At 54.3% G+C, this 16477-nt stretch overlaps 1 protein-coding gene across 5 annotated transcripts in view; it reads left to right on the forward strand.

Annotated features, from left to right (window-relative positions):
• TNS3 (tensin 3) overlaps positions 1-16477 on the forward strand; it is a 269342-nt gene that overhangs the window by 103789 nt on the left and 149076 nt on the right. The window contains exons 1-2 of one of the 5 annotated variants that reach the window (XM_012646930.1): positions 14497-14543; positions 14833-15540. The exons of 2 other annotated variants lie outside the window; for them this stretch is intronic. Coding sequence is in view for 1 of the 3 variants with exons in the window: in XM_012646927.1 (XP_012502381.1) it covers positions 16026-16061 (36 nt within the window). In the remaining 2 variants the exon portion in view is untranslated. Of the gene's footprint in view, positions 1-11319; positions 11817-14496; positions 14544-14832; positions 15541-15589; positions 16062-16477 lie in introns of those variants that run through there. 2 more of the 5 variants (XM_012646929.1, XM_012646927.1) reach the window with 2 other exon arrangements.

Here is a 16477-nt window from a genome sequence, read left to right on the forward strand (position 1 = left end):
AGTGTCTGAGGGGACCAGGGACATGGGGAGTACTGAGGGCTCAGCAGCCTCTGGGGTTTGGGTGACCTGTCGTGTACGATTTCCTGTCACCTGAGAGCCTCTTGTTCCCTTTCTCCTTTCCATCCTGAGCACGGGACCGTTGGGTTTTCTTGTTCGTGCTCCAGAAAACCTTCGCATGCCAGATTCCTCAGCATCTCTGCCTAGAAAATGCTTCAAGCCTTGCCGTGCAAGGCAGTTGCAAATCAGTAGAAATCTTGAGGTGGAGAACATACATCTGGAAGAGAGGTGCGTGTCTTTGGAAACAAACTCCACAGCATGAACTTGTCATCCTGAGCTTCCTTCTAAGTGGAGGGATTCCTCCGAGGCTTTGCTTCCGGTAGGAGCGTAAGACATCTTAGGTATAAAGAAACAGTCACACAGTTGACAATTACAAATGGACTAGGCTGTAATTAATAATGCTGTAGTGACAGGTTTATTATTTGGGGACATTAGAATTGGCAAGTTTTTGAGATTTTTTTAAGGGAATTAAATATTCAGTAATCTGCAGACCTATAGGTTAAATTGCAGTTCATCCTCGTTATTTATAGATTTTGTATTTGCAAATTTGCTCACTTGATAAAATAACATCTGTAACCCCAAGATCAATAAGCAGGGCGTTTTTGTGGTCATTCGAGGATATGAGCAGAATGGCCAAAAGTTGGGCTTGCAGGTAGGTGCACATTCTCAGCTGACTGAGCAAGGCGACTCTGCCTTCTTTCAGCTCATACTGTACACAGCTATCTATTTGACCATCTGTTTAGTGCCACATTTTCCCCACTTTTGTGCTTTCATTGGTGATTTTGCTGTTTAGAATGCCTCCCAGTGTGTTGCTGAAGTGCCGTCCAGTCCCTGAGCACACGAGGCCTGTGGTGTGCCTTGCAGAAAAAGACGTGTCAGAGAAGCTTCGTTCAGGCATGAGTTATAGTGTTCACAGCCTATAGTATAGGCTGTGAATTCAGTGTTGATGAATCCACAGTATGTGTAAAATAAGGTGTCTTTAAACTGAGACACACATGAAAGTAGGTTGTGTGTTGATCGGTTGATGAAAATGTGGTCAGAGGCTCATGGGAAACAAACTCTGTATTTCCCTGAGGGGCAGAAGCCCAGCGTTGGCTGAATCTGTGCAGTGACTTTATGGAACACAGCTACCTTGAATAAGGAGATCTGGCTATAATTGGCTGGGTATCGATCAGGGGTCCGAAAGACTGCACCATTGTCAAGTTGTCGCCTTGTGTCTGACCTGGCCATGCGAGAGAACAGACCCCCGCCCACTTCCTGGCTGCCTCCCTGCGAGCCTGTTCTTGCACATTCTCCTGCAAACCTGAGAGGCAGGGAGAAGAGAGGCCAAGGTTGGAGGATCCCTGGCGGAGGGAGTACCACTCTTGCCTTTTGGAGTATCGGGGAGGTAGGAAAGTAGTAAAGTAAGTAGTAAAGTTTACTGGAAAGCAGTAAAAGGGAGATGGGAAAGGCGATGATCCCTCCGTGTGGTGGAATAAGAGCTCAGATAGGACCCGGTCTCCTTCTGGGCCTCCACTCATGGCACGTGGCCTCACCGTGCCAAGCCAGGGCCTCAGCTTCCCTACTGGCGAGGTGGGGATGATGAGGGTTCCTAGCTCAGCAGGCTGCTGTGGGGATGGAGGGAGAACACAAAACCACACTGCATCGTGTCCTCCTGGAGTGAGCGCAGAGTGACTGTGACCGTGAGTGTCACCGGTGTGATTACAGTGGTAATGAGTGACTGCTGCTTGCACGTCACTTACTGCAGACTTGCTTTCACAGCCAGTCAGAACTTGTCGCTTAAAGTGATCAGAACTTTATAGGAGGTTATTGAAACATCAGTTAAGTTGTGGAATCCTAAAACATCCACTGTAGCATTTCCTTGTGTCTGAAAACAGATGAAAGGAGCTGTCTATCATGTGCCCCCTGCCTGTCTGTGAGTTCGGTCCAGGGACTGGGTTCTGCGTCTTGCTTTTACACAGTGTACGTCCACGGTGAACCCTGAAATTTTCCACTTGGTTCTCCTCAAAGTGTAATGCAGCTTAAGGGTACTTATGGAATGATCTGAGCACAGGAATCCTCTGGACCGTCCCCTTTTCTTTTACAACTGCCTTACGTAAGTGTGATTAAATAGAGAGTTTTAGTGACTGTGCCTTTCTCAAGGCTCTCGAAAACATTGACATCAGCGTTCATAGCAACAATGAATCTCTTTTTTTATGACCGCATGTCATTGGTTTCTGCAGTATTTTCATTAAACTCGATACAACTGGCATAAACAGGTTTAAGAGCAGACCCAGGGATCATAGGTGAGCTTTTAAGTCGACAGAGTGAACAGAGCAGAGGCTTGTGGAGCGCAGGCTGCTGGCTGGGGTGCCCTGTGCACTGGGGAGCAGCGGTCTGTCTCACGGAGTGAACGGGGTGACCAGCTGATCGGGGGTGGGGGTGGGAAGCCTGCAGAGCAGTTTTGGAGTGACCTCGTTTATTTGGTTCTTGGAGGGCAAGATGGAGTTTAATTCCAGTCAGTAAGCAGACTGATTACTCAGCGGACTCAAATGCTAATGCAGCTTTTATAAATCCTCCAGCCTAGGCTCACCTTACTCATTCCACATACGGTGTCCTTTCTGAATGTTTGACATTCCTCGATAGTCAGCATTTCATGCTGTAGTCACCATCTTACATTACATGCCTTCCCCTTTTCTGTCTCTCCCCTTTCTCTCCTTCTCTCTGTCCCACTGTAAGCTTCCCGAATGTGGGGAACAGACTCTTTCACGGTTTTTCAACTCCAGCATTTCAGTGGGGCTATACACCTAGCAAGTGCTGGAAAAAAATATCATTGACGTTAATTGTTCAATAAATTACCTTCCTCATGGAGGCATCTGTAGATTCTGTAACACTAAATTACATGATGCACATAACCCCCCTGTGACAGTCTGGTTTAGAGTGCACCCTCAATCAACTTTATTGGGATTCACTAGGTGGAGGAAGAGCTGAAAGTGGCTGGGTGTCCTGTGTCTGCCACTCCTGTGTTCCTCCTCCAGTATTTTGTAACTTCTGTCAAACGGTCCAGTCTTCCCAATTACATTAACCAGTTTCACTTACAGGGGAGTTTTCTCCTAGCACCCCCTTTAAACATACATGCAGGAAGGGGAAGACGACCTTTCACATGGGGGTCAGGGGGCGTCTGTGCCCCATTGCTCTGGTCAGCTGCACACAGTCAGCCCTTGCTTCAGAGGGGAGAGGGTGAGGCCAGGGCGGTCTGAGCAGTGGCTGGCACCTCGGGGCCACCTGCTCCTCCTGGGAGCCCAGGGTCCTCCTAGCAGCAGTTCCTTCCAAAGCACCACCAGGCATCTCAGAGCCATAAGATGGTGTCCTAGTCAAATCGGGCCGCCCCAGCAAAGTGCCACAGCCTAGGTGGCTTCGACAACAGCTGGTTCTTTCTCACAGTCCTGGAAGCTGGGAGTCCATGGTCAAGATGTGGGCAGGGCTGGGTCTCCCGAGGCCTCGCTCCTTGGCTTAGGACGGCATCTTCTCGTTGTGTCCTCACGTGGTCATCCCCTGTGTGCCTGTGTCCTCGTCTTCTCTTAATATAAGGATGCCAGTCAGATTGGATTGGGCCCACCCGAAGGATTCCCTTTGAACTAAATTACCCCTGTGAAGACCCTGTCTCCAGACAGTGTCACAGTCTGCGGTCCTGGGGGTTAGGACTTCAACATACGAATGTTTGTGGGAATTACGCCTTTCAGTCCATGGCGGATGGTCCCAGGCCTTGTCATTGTTCAGGCGGGAGGGGAATGGTGCTGCCTTTGCCCGATTCTGGGGGCAATACATCATAATCTCGAAGTTACGGTCTTGATCATGGGAAATGCTGTATGATATTATGACGAGTACTCCCTTCCACTCCCCTCCCCCCTCATCAATCCATTCGGTTTGTGAGTATTTATGGCCTCAGCCAGGAGCTGGGCCATGTGCTGGGGACCCTGGGGGTCCCACGTGGTTCTCCTCTTGTTACAGGATTTACGTTCTAGCACGTTCTAGTGGCCTGTCCTGTCCCGGGCCTGAGCACCGACCCGGGGAAGGGAGGGGGGCTTGTGTGCAGAGCTGTCAGAGCTGCCGCCTTCTCCTCTCTGCCCCGCTCTTTGGACATCGGTTTCGTAACTGCCCAGACACTGCAAGTCCTTTAACTTTGACAAGACAGTTTCTTTTGGGGAAGGGGATCAGATATACTCAAACAGAAAAACGGGATGGGCTTCACCTTTCAGATGTTTCCTCCACTCTCGGGTGATGTGTGTGATCCTGGAAGTTCCAGGACTTTCTAGAAGTTCTAGCGATGTGGACCCCAAAGCAAACTGCACCGCTAGGTGTTTATCCTGAGGCAGCCACGAAGGACGTTGAGCATTTCAGACGATAGAGTGTTCCTCGCAGCGTCATTCGTAACAGTGAAAATGGGAGACCAGATGACATTCAGGGACAGGGGCATTCTGTTCCAGCTGGGCAGTTGGGGACCACACCACTGTTAAAAATTATAGCGCAGGAGAAAATTTAATGATACGGACATACAACACCGTTTGCCTTTTGAATACGTATGTGTGGAAAAGTCGGGAGGGCTCCGTCCGTGTGGCTGATACTGGCTATCTTGGGCTGTGGGAGGGAGGGGGAGGCAGATTGCACCGGCTTCTTTTTGTATGTGTCTACTTTTTAAAATTTTCTACAACAAAGTAACTTTCATCATAAGAAAGAAAGTGAGTACTTGTTTTTTAAAAAGTCCCAGCAGGTTCTCAGAGCCAGCCCCCCAGTGACAGGTGAGACCCTGGTCTGCAGCCACTGGGGAGCTGCACAGGGCTCCTCAGAGGGCCTGCGTCCGTGCGCCGTGCCTGGGGTCGGGCTCCGGAGCTGTGAGCGTGCGCCTGCAGGAGGGGACGGGGGACTGCTCACTCCGTGTGCAGAAGGCTTCCTCGTGCTCGGCTTCTGCTTGCTAGAGATGGCCCGAGCAGTCCTGCTGTCCACTGCTCATCTCAGTGCAGACTGAGATTTTATTGTACTATTATTTTCAGCTCCAGTTTGCAGTGGACATCAGACCTCTCTGAGAATAGAAAGGGGGAAGAGAAGGTTGGGCATCTCAGAGGCACAGCCATTCTAGACCTGGGCCGCCGACTGGGAAGCACTCCCAGACTGAAGCCCCAGGGTTTAGAGGACACACCTGACACCCTATCCTAGCACGATGTGAGGTGCCCAAGGCTCAGCTGGTGGCGTCACCCTTTGGCAGAGCTCCAGGCGACCTTCCCACAGGCACGTGTGTGGGGCCGGTGCTGATCTCGGGCAGTTGTGGCTTCTGCTGATGAACCAGGTGACCTTGGAGAGGTCAGTTAGATACTGAGAATGTTATTTCCACACCTGTCAAAATGGAACATTTTGGTGAGGAATTGAGTGAGATCGCCGTGTGACTTTTGTGTCATGTACACATCGTATACGTGGTATATTGGCATTATTTTGGGATGAGGCTCATTGTGTTGCTGGGTCCCAGGAGTGATCTGAGAAGACGTGTTTCCTGATGTCTATCAGGGTTCTTTGTGCCCAGTGCTGTATCCTCTTCTCAGAGTCTTCCAGTCGGCTCTTTCCGTTGTCAGAGGACGGGGTGGACAGGAGTCGCAGTCAGGGCTCCCTGGGCACAAAAGCCAGTGCTAGACACAGAAACCAACAGATGTCTCGGGATAAGCTTCTGTTTGTGGGCTGCTAGGAGCAAGTGCTGTGTTCCTCCTGACACTCTGGGTCCGTGTCCATGTCCCTCTTTCTGTAGCCGAGGACACTGAGTGGACAGGGCACACTGTGTAGCCCAGAGCACCCTGTTGGTGGAGACAGATCTGGGATTTGAGCTGAGTTTCCTGGGTCCTTTCCTGCGGTCTTTACGCTGTGTCCACGGCCTCTGCAGAAAGGGTGGGGTGTTGGCAGATGAATTGGGGGTGATGTTTTGCGTGGTGGTTGGAGGGGGATGATTTTGAGCTGCCTAGAAGTAAGAAACGATTCTAGGTTCTTTTTTTTTTTGAGACAGAGTCTCACTCTGTTGCCCTGGCTAAAGTGAGTGCCATGGTGTCAGCCTAACTCACAGCAACCTCAAACTCCTGGGCTCAAGCAATCCTCCTGCCTCAGCCTCCCAAGTGGCTGGAACTACAGGCATGCGCCACCATGCCCAGCTAATTTTTTCTATATATTTTTAGTTGTCCAGCTAATTTCTTTCTATTTTTTTTTAGTAGAGACGGGGTCTCACTCTTACTTAGGCTGGTCTTGAACTCCTGAGCTCAAACCATCCGCCTGCCTCGGCCTCCCAGAGTGCTAGGATTACAGGCGTGAGCCACCGCGCCTGGCCGATTCTAGGTTCTTGAGTGGCAGAAAACCATGATGGTGAAAATGAAAAGGAGTGTGAATTGGGGAGCGGTCATTCTGGGGCTGTTGAAGGTGTTCCGGGTGAGAAGGGCCCGTCCCTGGGGGAGGTTGCTGACCAGCTCCTGAGCACACTGGGCGCACATGCCAGCTTCATCTTCAGTGGCCTCAGCAGTTGGCTTAGAATCGACCGCAAGGGAGAGTATTTTTGCTGCAGGAAGGGGCAGAGGCTGCAAATGAAGGTGGTTGGCTTTTCTTCGTGACCCTTTATTTCCTGCAGCATCTGCTGTTAAGTGTTTACCAGCTACCCCCAGGGAGCATGATAATGGGAGGAATTGGGCCCACATTGCATATTTTAAGACATCTTCATAAAAAAAGATGAAATTGTCATTTTCTGTAAAAGAAAGGAGGTAAGCAGGAGAAAAGGGGAGAAAGTCATGGGTACTGACTTGTCCTACACAATGGGTGTCCTTGGAAGATGATCTCATTAGTGTCATTTCTCTGATTGCGGTAACTTTTTGAAAGAGCTGTCAAACACCCGAGGAAGAAGAGTTGAAAGAGTCCTTGAGGAGCTCTGACCCGTCATTGCCTGGGAAGGTTTTTACTCTTAGAGTTTGAGATCTGGAGAGGGGCTGGCCAGAGGGGAGCCGCGGGCACGGGTGCAGTGCGTGTCCTGTGGCTTACGTTGCGCAGGTGCCTGCCAGGTTTGCACCAGCGAGTGCCAGTCCTTGCAAGTTCTCCATTTCTGTCTCCGCACTGTTCACTGCCTCAGCTTCAGGGCACCCGATTCTGTTGGCTGCATCTTCCATCTGCATCATCCCATTTGATCTCCCAGCACTGTGCGTCACATGCCCCTACCGTCCTCATTTCGCAAGTGCCAAAACAGGCTTCTAGAGGTCACATACCAGTGGCATGCTGGTAAATGTTTAGCAAAGACTTTCTGGGGAAAAACCCTGTCTTGCGGTGTTTGCTGACCTCCATGGTGTAAACTCCGTTGCTGATTTCAGCCTCCCCACCTGACACCCGGGAACCTGGGGTTGGGGGAGGGGTGCACACGTGGCCCCCGGAGCCTGTCAGAGCTGCTGCTGCCGCTGGACAGCCGTGGTCAAGGCCAGCAGCTCCTGTGCTTGTGCCTGACTCGTCCACCCACCTGCCCTGCGTTCCCCTTCAGCTCCTCTTGCTGCCGCCACCACTAAACCTTGTTGAAAACACAGTTGGGTCACTGCCCTCTGCAGCACCTCTGTCGGGCGCCTTTGGAAGCAACATTAACTCATGCTCTAGCGCTTGGGCTCCCCAAGCTGTGACTTGAGCCCCTTTCTCTTGCACCCCATGGACGTGCGCTGCGCCTCTGCATGGCGCCACCCGCTGCTCCACCCAGAGCACGCAGCCTGCCTCCTTCACTCCCCTGCCCAGATTCACTCTGGGGGAATTCTCCCCGTCTGCCGTGGCCCCGAGTGCCCACCCTGTGTCACACACCCCTCACTCCCCTGGCGTCCTCCAAGAACTGCCCCGAGGCATCCCCCAAGTGGCTGCCGTGTCTACAGCTGGAGCCGAGCTCTGCTTGCCCGGCGCTGCGGCTCCGGCGCTGACTTCTCTCTCTTTCGCGGGGTCTTAAATGTGTGTTTGCCCTGCGCCTTCAAGGCAGGATTTGTATCCTCATCCCTCCTGTCACACTCACATTCTCCCCGTGGTGACTGAAATAGAGCTGGCCCTCCTGTAAGCCTTTGTCTGCATTCGCGGACATGAACGGAAAGCAGGAAGCTGTCCGAACACGTGGGAGATCGGGAAATTAGCTCCGAGGGGCTCGCCCTGCAGGGCTTGCCGTGCCCGGCGGTGCGTCTGCCATCGCTGTGGGTTTCAAGTGTCCTGTGCATCCCTGCATCAGAGACAACCTCCAGCGACGTGAACTGAAGGCCTGCCCTGGCCGGGGTCCAGGCACTGAACACATGTGGGAGGTTTGGGGGGTGCCATGAGAACTTGTGAAGTTGTTTTTCTGTCTTACCACTTGTCGTTTTCCTGTTGTCCTTTTGTCTAGAAGTTGGACGATTGGTCCTATTATGAGTACGGGTCGCTGCCTCTCTCGTAGTTGTTGGTATTAAGACATAAGAAAAAATCAGGCCCTTGGGTTAGAGGGGCAGCCCTGAGCAGCCTGGGAGCAAGCGGTGCCATCCGACCCAGCCGGCGCCTCCTGCACCTGCGGGAGGGAGGACCAGCTTCTGCGGCAGCTTCGCTGGGGGGAGAGTGACTGTCTATCGCCTCCCCACCCAGCGTGCCTGTGCCCAGGGAAGCACGCCTGCCTCCCCCAGAGCAGTGCCGGCTGCTGCATCTCCACCCTGAGCCTTCAGCAGAGTCCAGACCACGAGGGGCTGGGGCCTGGAAGGAAGCCTTCCTCTCTGCTGAGCAAGCCAAGCTCAGACTGTGCTTCTCACGGCCCTCCCTCTGAGTGCCCAGCCCCTTCCATCATTCCCATGAACACACCCTGGCGCTGTTGGGAGGCCCCAGCTCCAGTGACACCTCTGCCTGTCCGCCGAACTGGCAGCCGAAAGCCCAGCTGAGCCTGGTTTTGTTCAGAGCCTGCCTGGAGCAGATGCTTGAGGATCGTTTCTGGGTGAACATGAGGGGCCTGGCACACCTCGACCTCAGGGGGCCAGCGTGCAGGGCTGCTCGGAGCCCTGTCTGCTTGTCCTCCCCGGTCATCCTGTGAATCTGAGTATTCCAGGCTGAGTTCCAAGTCCAGGCTGCACTGTCTGCATTGTGCCATCCATTTGCTCTTCATTCTAAAGCAAAGGCCCTGCTGTGCCCTTCCTGGGGTGGGGAACAAGCTGTCCTGGCCCGAGTCATGTGAGTTCCAAGACCACCCTCTTGGTGTTCTCTGGGCAGTCCCGTCACCCGTCGTGGCAGGCCAGCTAGGTGCACCAGGCGCTTCCTGGGCCTCCTTCACGCTGTGCTCTGGGCCAGCTGGCTGCGGGGCCTCTGGCTCATGTTTGCCAGCGTCTGGGTCTTGACCTCCTTGGAGGCTTTGTGGCCCCCTGGCCCTGACGAGTCAGTAGGCAGGGCCCGGTGTCTGCCTGTTGGGGATTTGGTGGGGCCGTCACAGTGTCTGTGCTCTGCCCTGCAGGGCTGGCCTCCAGCTCTCTGCGGGGCGATCTGCCTGGATGTCAGGGTAGGACCGGCCGACAGGACAGCTGAGGCCTTCAGGGCACACTGGAGAGTGGACTCAGCTCACAGAACCCCTCCCAGCACGGAGCTTTCAGCCTGCCGGGCAGGAGTGATACTCACACACACAGCCACAAATGGTCTCTGCCTTCAAAGGGAAGCTGTTGCCTCTGGAGTCGTCCTCAGTGCCTTGCTCACTTGTGGGTGGGGAAGCTCCTACTGGTCATTCCGGCTGGCCGCCACCGGCAGTTGCGGACATTCCCGTTGGGAGCGTTCCGGGGAGAGCTGGGTGCCCAGGGCTCGGCCTGTTTTCTGCCACCGTGAAGTAAGGAATAAACTGGGCTGTCCTCAGGGTGCCACAGTCTGCCTGGCTGCTGCCCTCCAGAGCGCCCTTCCTCGTTTGTAATGCAGGGGTTGGGCCGGAACCAGGCTCAAGCGGGTGAGCAGTGCCTGGTCTTGGTGCTTCCCTGGCATCTGAGGGTCCCACAGGGACTGGTGTTATGTGCCGTTTCACAGAGGTGGAAACCAGTGCTCAGCAGAGGTGAAAGTCCTGTTTGGCGTCAGTCCAATGACTGTCGCCGGTGAAGGGGCAGGTGGTCCTGCTTCGACCCCACCCTCACTGATCTTCCTGCCCCTGCCATCCTGTGGTGCTGAGCCGGCCTGAGCAGGGCGACCCGGCTGATGTTAGCTCAGGGCCCCCTTCGTGCCCATCCTGGAAGAAGACACCACCCGCTCCCATGAAGCAGGTGCCCCCAGCCAGGGTGCCCAGTGATGGGGCTGTGGGGCCTCCCCACCGCACCTCCCTGTGGTCTTTTCTGTGTGAAGAAATGTTTTTGTTATGACACAATCGATGAAAATAAGAGAACATAAGTACATGGAAGACATCATCGTAAGAGTGCACACAGATCTCCCTGCCGGTTTAAGAGATGCGACTGACCAACCAGTCGCGAGATGCAGCTGAACAGCTGCGGCGTGTGGGCCTGGCGCTGAGGACGCGGGCGCTGGTCTGGGCTGGCCACCCCCCTCCCCCAGCTCCCAGCGCTAAGTGAAACCAGCCTCAGGCAGGTTGGGGGCCTTTGAAGTCCTCTGTCACCAAGGTCTGGCCAGGAGTATCCGGCCTCCAGCTCCCTTTTTTGTTTTGGCCTCCAGGAAGCTCAGAACCAGTTCTTTGAGCACCTGGCTGTTCTGTGAGCCCCTTTCCTTCTGGCCCAGCCAGGCTGTCTTTGACCCTGTTTTTGTGTGTTTGTTTTTTTTGTTTTCCCCCTGGAATTTTAGGTGGAGACACACATTTTGGTTACATAATTTGCTTTTGTACAGTTTGAGTCAAAGTTGCAAGGGTGCTCTTCAGTCAGTAGTGTGCATCGCGCCGTTAGGTGTGAATTTACCCACCCCTTCCACCCCCCTCCCGCCTCTAGATTTCCCTTGAGTTTTACTTCCATATGTGCACGTAAGTGCTGATCGCTTAGTTCCAATTTAGTATTGAGTACATGTGGTGTTTGTTTTTCCATTGCAATACTTCACTTAGAAGGGTTTGTTTCTTGGTTTGGTTTTTGTTTTAAAATTTTTGTTTAATTATATTGAATTCATTCGATGAGTCATCTCCAATTCTATTTGGAATGAGGTAGAACAAAAATGAACTGGGAAGGAAGGACAGAGGGACAGAGGGAGGGGGCGTGAGGAAGCGGGGTGGGTGGGCACCGGATGTCTGCCATCTGGGGTGCAGAGGGGAGTGCCTGGCCTCCCAGGAACTCATGGCTGGTTTTTTCTCCCAGGGGAACTTTTGAGAAGCTGCTTCTGTGCCTTGCGTTTCTGTGTGCTGTGGAGGGCGGGTCTCCCTGGAGGCCGGGTCTGGGCTGGTCCCCAGGAGGGCACAGCCAGCTCAGCTTCCTGGTCATACAGCTCTCCAGGAGAGCACCGCTCTTGTTCCCGTTCCCGCGGGCCCTTGGCAGGCTGGCTCTCAGCCCCGGGCAGACGTGGTCCTGTGAGCTGCGTGCAAACATGCGTGCTCACCTTGGGGCCGGGTGCACCTGCCCGCTGCCCCTGGCTGTGTCCTGGAGACTCCCATGCTCACTGGGGCGCTCCCACCTGCTGCGCTGTTCCAGCTGCCTCCCTCCTGCCCTGAGTGGAGACAGTAGCACGAAGAGGGGTGCCTCTAACTGAAAAGCGGGGAAGGAGCCGTGCAGTAGGAGGAGCTGCTTCTGGAAGGGAGAAGCAGCCCGGGCCACGCGGCTCTGCACAGGCCCAGCACAGTAAGTTCCCGACTCCCCGGCGTGTGGCCTCTCAGCAGGCTGGCACTGAGCGCTCTGTCCCTGGCCGCCCTCCTCTGTCGGCTCCCGCACTGGCTGCTCTGCAGCTAAGTGGCATTCCAGGTTGCGTTTGCCCCGTGCTTGGGTACTGCAGATACGTGACGGGCCCTCACGCTGCGTCCCCAAGGACCGCACTTCTGCGGACCGTCTGCCCTGCCTGCCCCTTAGGAAATGTATTTTGTGAGAAGAGCAAAGGGGAGCATCAGACTTTTTGGTAAACCACACAGCCGTCCCCTGTCACTGCCTACTTCTCACCTCTGTCCGATTGCTTCTCTTCCTCCGTCTCCTCCTTCCATATGGTTCTGAACCAGGCCCAGCTCCTGGCCCGGGAGGCAGGATTCTGCAAATATTTGGTTACAAGTAAACATAGACATGATCTCAGTCTGAACGAGAGACGTTGTTTCTCACAGTTGAACTCTGAGGGCAAAGTGACAAAATGATGCTATCTTAGCTTCCCAACCTGTGTCAGGTGGTCAGGTGTGGTTTTTCGGGCAATTTGTGATGATTGCCGCTCACATTTAAAGAACAATGTTGAGCCTTGGCAATGCTTATAATTAATCTGTTTCTAGTATTCTCGTTCTGGAAGGGAAAAATGTCTTATTAACTGTGTGACTTTGGGAAAATCACTTAACCTCTCTGAGCCTTGTTCCTCCTGCTATTAAGTAGGCGCTGTGGTCACAGCTAGTTTTCTGAGGAAACTTGTGAGGAAAATGGGTTTCGAGGTCCTGGCAGCAGACTGGCACACAAATAAAATGATGGAATAATATTTATTTGGCACTTATTACTGGCCAGGCACCATTCTAACCCTTTTATGTGTTTCCTTATTTAATCCTGTCAACACTGCTGTTGTTTTCTCTCCATTCCAGATGGAGAAACTGAGTGACAGGGAGGGTCCAGCCGCAGAGCTGGCCTCAGCCCCGGCACTATGAGTGTGTGGGCTCAACCCCAGCCCTGCACGCCGGGCGGTGGAGGAATGAATGAAGGAATGAACAAATGAATGCCTTTAAGTTTGTCAACTGAATGTGGTTGGTTGTTGCCTTTGAAAAAGGTTTTAAATGTATTTTTTCTCCGTTTGCTCGGGGAAAACAAAACAGAATGTGCAGAGGTGTCCCAGCCCGGTCCCTTTAATTGTCCTCACCCCGTCCCCAGCCCAGCAGCCGTGATCTGTGTGTGCGTCACCGGGCCCCGTGCAGTCCTACTTTCTTGTGGATTTGGCAGCGGCTTTTGTTCCGTTTCACAGAGCTGTTTACGCTGCGGGTTTTCAGTGCTGGTTGGGCTGCCAGAACGACTCACGGACCCTGGCGACGCCGGGGAAGCTGGTTTCTGCACGCTCAGGCCTGGCTGAGACTCCTAGCAAGGCATCCACCAAAGGGCTTCCTTTACTCACTCTTCACCAAAAGCCAGTGAGGATGAGGCGAGGTGGGAGGTGGTTCCGGTTTGCGTAGCCTGCTCTGGCTCAGGGCTCCGGGCGAGCAGGAGCGAGGGCCGGTGCTGGCTGGTGCTTCTCTGGCCGGCCTGGGCTGGGGCCAGTGGCCTGCAGAGAGTGGAGACCCGCTTCCTGCCAGGGGCAAGGGGCCTCCAGAGTGAGGGGATACACCCATCTGCTCCAGGCTCCTTGTCCTAGGGAGGCCGGGATGCTAAGGAGACTGCTGCATCTGGGAGCTGGACCAGTGCCTCTCTGCCTCATCTGCACGGGGGGCATGGAGAACTCAGGCGAGACTCCACACAACCGGTTCTTTCATGCAGCTGCAGTCAGCACAGTAGAGAAGACCACGGTAAACAGGAACATAAAAACAGGGCCTCATTCAGGCGAGGCAGGGAGATCAGGCACCACTTTGCTGGGGAGGTGCCATCTGAGCTGAGAGCTTGAGGAGTCCTAGGAGTTAACCAGGTGGAGCTTGGGTACGTGAGTGGGGAATAGTTCAGGCTGTGCGTGGTATGTGCAAAGGCCCTGGGGCAGGAGGAGCGGCGTGTGTGAGGCAGGGACAGGGCATGTAGGAGGCACATGAGGAGGCAGGGGCCAGCTCACCCAGGGCTCTGTGGGACCGAGTACATGCCCTTCACCCCATAGCTCTGGGACGTCAGTGAAAGACTTTCCATTTAGAACTATACACTAGTGTTAGCCGCACAGTGTAGGCTTGGTTTGCTGCAGGTGAGCCGTCTGCTCCAGACTGCCTTCCCCCCGCAGAACACACGCCCCATGCCAGGCCCACAGAGCACATGTGACACATGCTGTCACATCTGCAAGATCAAGCACCCAGCCCCACCCCCACTCCTCCACTGCCCACTGAGTGAGTGCTTTAAGGCACTTCCTCCTCCCTTCTCTTTTTCCTGTGATGATATCTGATAGATTCCCAGAGAATATGTCGTAGATGCCAACGATGCATTTACTCTGTGCCAGGCCCTGTTGTGAGGGTGCAGCAGGCCTGCGCTGCTTTTATTTCCACAGTGAACATATGGAGAAGGTCGCTATAATTATCAGCCCATTTTATGGATGAGGAGGCTGAGGCACACCTCTGTGCCTGCCAGTGGTCACACAGCTCATAAGTGGTGGGACATGGATGCAAACCCGGGCTCATGGCTCCAGGTCACGGGCGCCTCACCACTTGTTCTACTGCCGTGTCCGCAATGCCAGCTGGCCGTGCTCTCTAAGGGCTGGGGGTCTGTGTGGTATGTGGTTTCTGGAGGGAAGCTGCTGGGGTCTGGGTCACTCGGGGACCAGAGGCAGCTGACCCTGGCCCTGTGTCCGCAGGCCACCCCAAGGCCCCTGGAGGGTGGGTGTGGTTGAATGGCGCAGGTGGTTGGGTCTGTCCCACCACCCACCTGCGTGTGACCGAGCCATGCTCTGAGTGCCTTCAGCAGATGGTCCTCCAGGCCCTGCTTGGGCACTCAGGGCCCCCAGGACTTGCTACCGTATCAGTCTCGTGTTAGACTTTCTTTGAAGCATTGCTTTTCACAGGAGTCTGTGGGAGGCACCTGGGATGCTGCACGTAGATGGCCGTTGGGAACCCAGAACCTCAACTGAGACAGACTGTTGTCCTTCTTGGCCTGGACACTGGTAACCTTAGGTGTGGCGACAGCACTCTGGCCGCAAGGTCATCCGGGTGTCTTTTCAGTGAAACGAAGGTAGTAGGTACCTCGCATCACTTTTTGCATCTCGCAGTAAGGTTTTCAGGGTGTTGTCTCAAGCACTGTATTGACTACACCCTTATCCTTTAAAAAGTAATGAATCACAGTGTCCACTAACAGTAGTTGGCATGCAGTTGAGGAAGCACAGGTTTGGGTCTAGATTCAAGGCAGTGTAGGACGTTTGACGAGCATAGGTTTTGGAGTCATCCTGGCACGGCTCCAACCCCAGCCGCTGGGCCACGCCATGTGACTTTGGGCCTGTCACGCTGTGTGATTAGAGTGTTTCATGCTTCCTGCTGGGCTTGGGGCAGGTGGCTGTTGGGATCCCCCAGCCCCGGTGTCACTGGCTTTGAGCTTCTCCTGCCTGGCCGGCACTCACCTCTCCGAGCTCGAGGCGTTTTAACTGTGCAGTGGAGACTCACATCCCTTCACTTTCCCCTTGCAGTTGCCTCACGCTGAACAGTGACCTCCTCAGGAAAGGGAGCTGCTGTGCAGTTCAGCGTGGACGTGCCAACAATAAAATCCAGCACAAGGCGAGGTGAAAATCTACAGTAAGCAAGGCTGCCTTGTCGTTAGCATCAGGCAGGCACCGGACGTTTTCATCTATATTCCGTGAACGGCCTCACAGGGGGGACATCGTTGTCCCATTCGACAGATGGGCCCATGAACGCCCTGGCCCAAGAGTCTACAACTGGCGGGTGGCAGGACTCGTGGTGGTACCCAGGTCTGCCTGATGGAAGCTTTTGATTTGTCAAAATAATCAGTCGAAAAGGACATAGGTAAAAACAAAACGAAATTCCCACCAGAGTTGGGCTGTCCTTGATGACAAGCTGGCCCCAAAGCTAACCCGCCTGTCAGACCCTCACCTACAGAGACCTGCGTGAAGGAGCTGGGACCCCGCCCAACCCGGAGGGGATCAAAAAGTCTTCCTGGGGCTGCGTGATCTTCCTGGGAAGTTTTGTTGCAGAGAGGAGGTGCCCCCGTCCTTCACCCCACGCGCCAGGTGCCCCCGGTGTGCCCCACATGGGCGAGTGCCATGGAGCCTGCCGGATACTTGTGGTGAGCGTGTGCACCTGCGTGCTCCTGCAGGGTGGTGGCTCGTGGGTGTTGATGTTGCAGCCAAGAGTGCAGCTCCGGTGAATGCTGCTTTGGAAATGTTCTTTGGCAGTCGTCCCCGGGGAGTTTCCAGTGACCTTTTCACTCCTCGGAATCCCTCCCCCCCACCGCCCCCCCTTCCCTGCATCACCTGGATGTGCTTGGCTGTCCCCTAGGCCACTCCCAAGTGTGCAGAGAGACTGTCTGAACCCCAGGCCTGTGTGCTGGCTGGGTCTGCCCTTCCGAGAAGGGACCTCTAGTTCCCAATGGAAAACATTGTTCCTCTAGAGATATTTGGACTGGCGTCACCAAATGTTCTAGAGCTACCCTGCTGCTCTTGGCAAATGGCGCGCTAGGAGGAGGATGTGCTGGCATAGTGC

The sequence above is a fragment of the Propithecus coquereli genome, unplaced genomic scaffold (assembly GCF_000956105.1).
Source record: "Propithecus coquereli isolate 6110/MARCELLA unplaced genomic scaffold, Pcoq_1.0 Scaffold252, whole genome shotgun sequence".
In the NCBI taxonomy this organism is placed as follows: domain Eukaryota; kingdom Metazoa; phylum Chordata; class Mammalia; order Primates; family Indriidae; genus Propithecus; species Propithecus coquereli.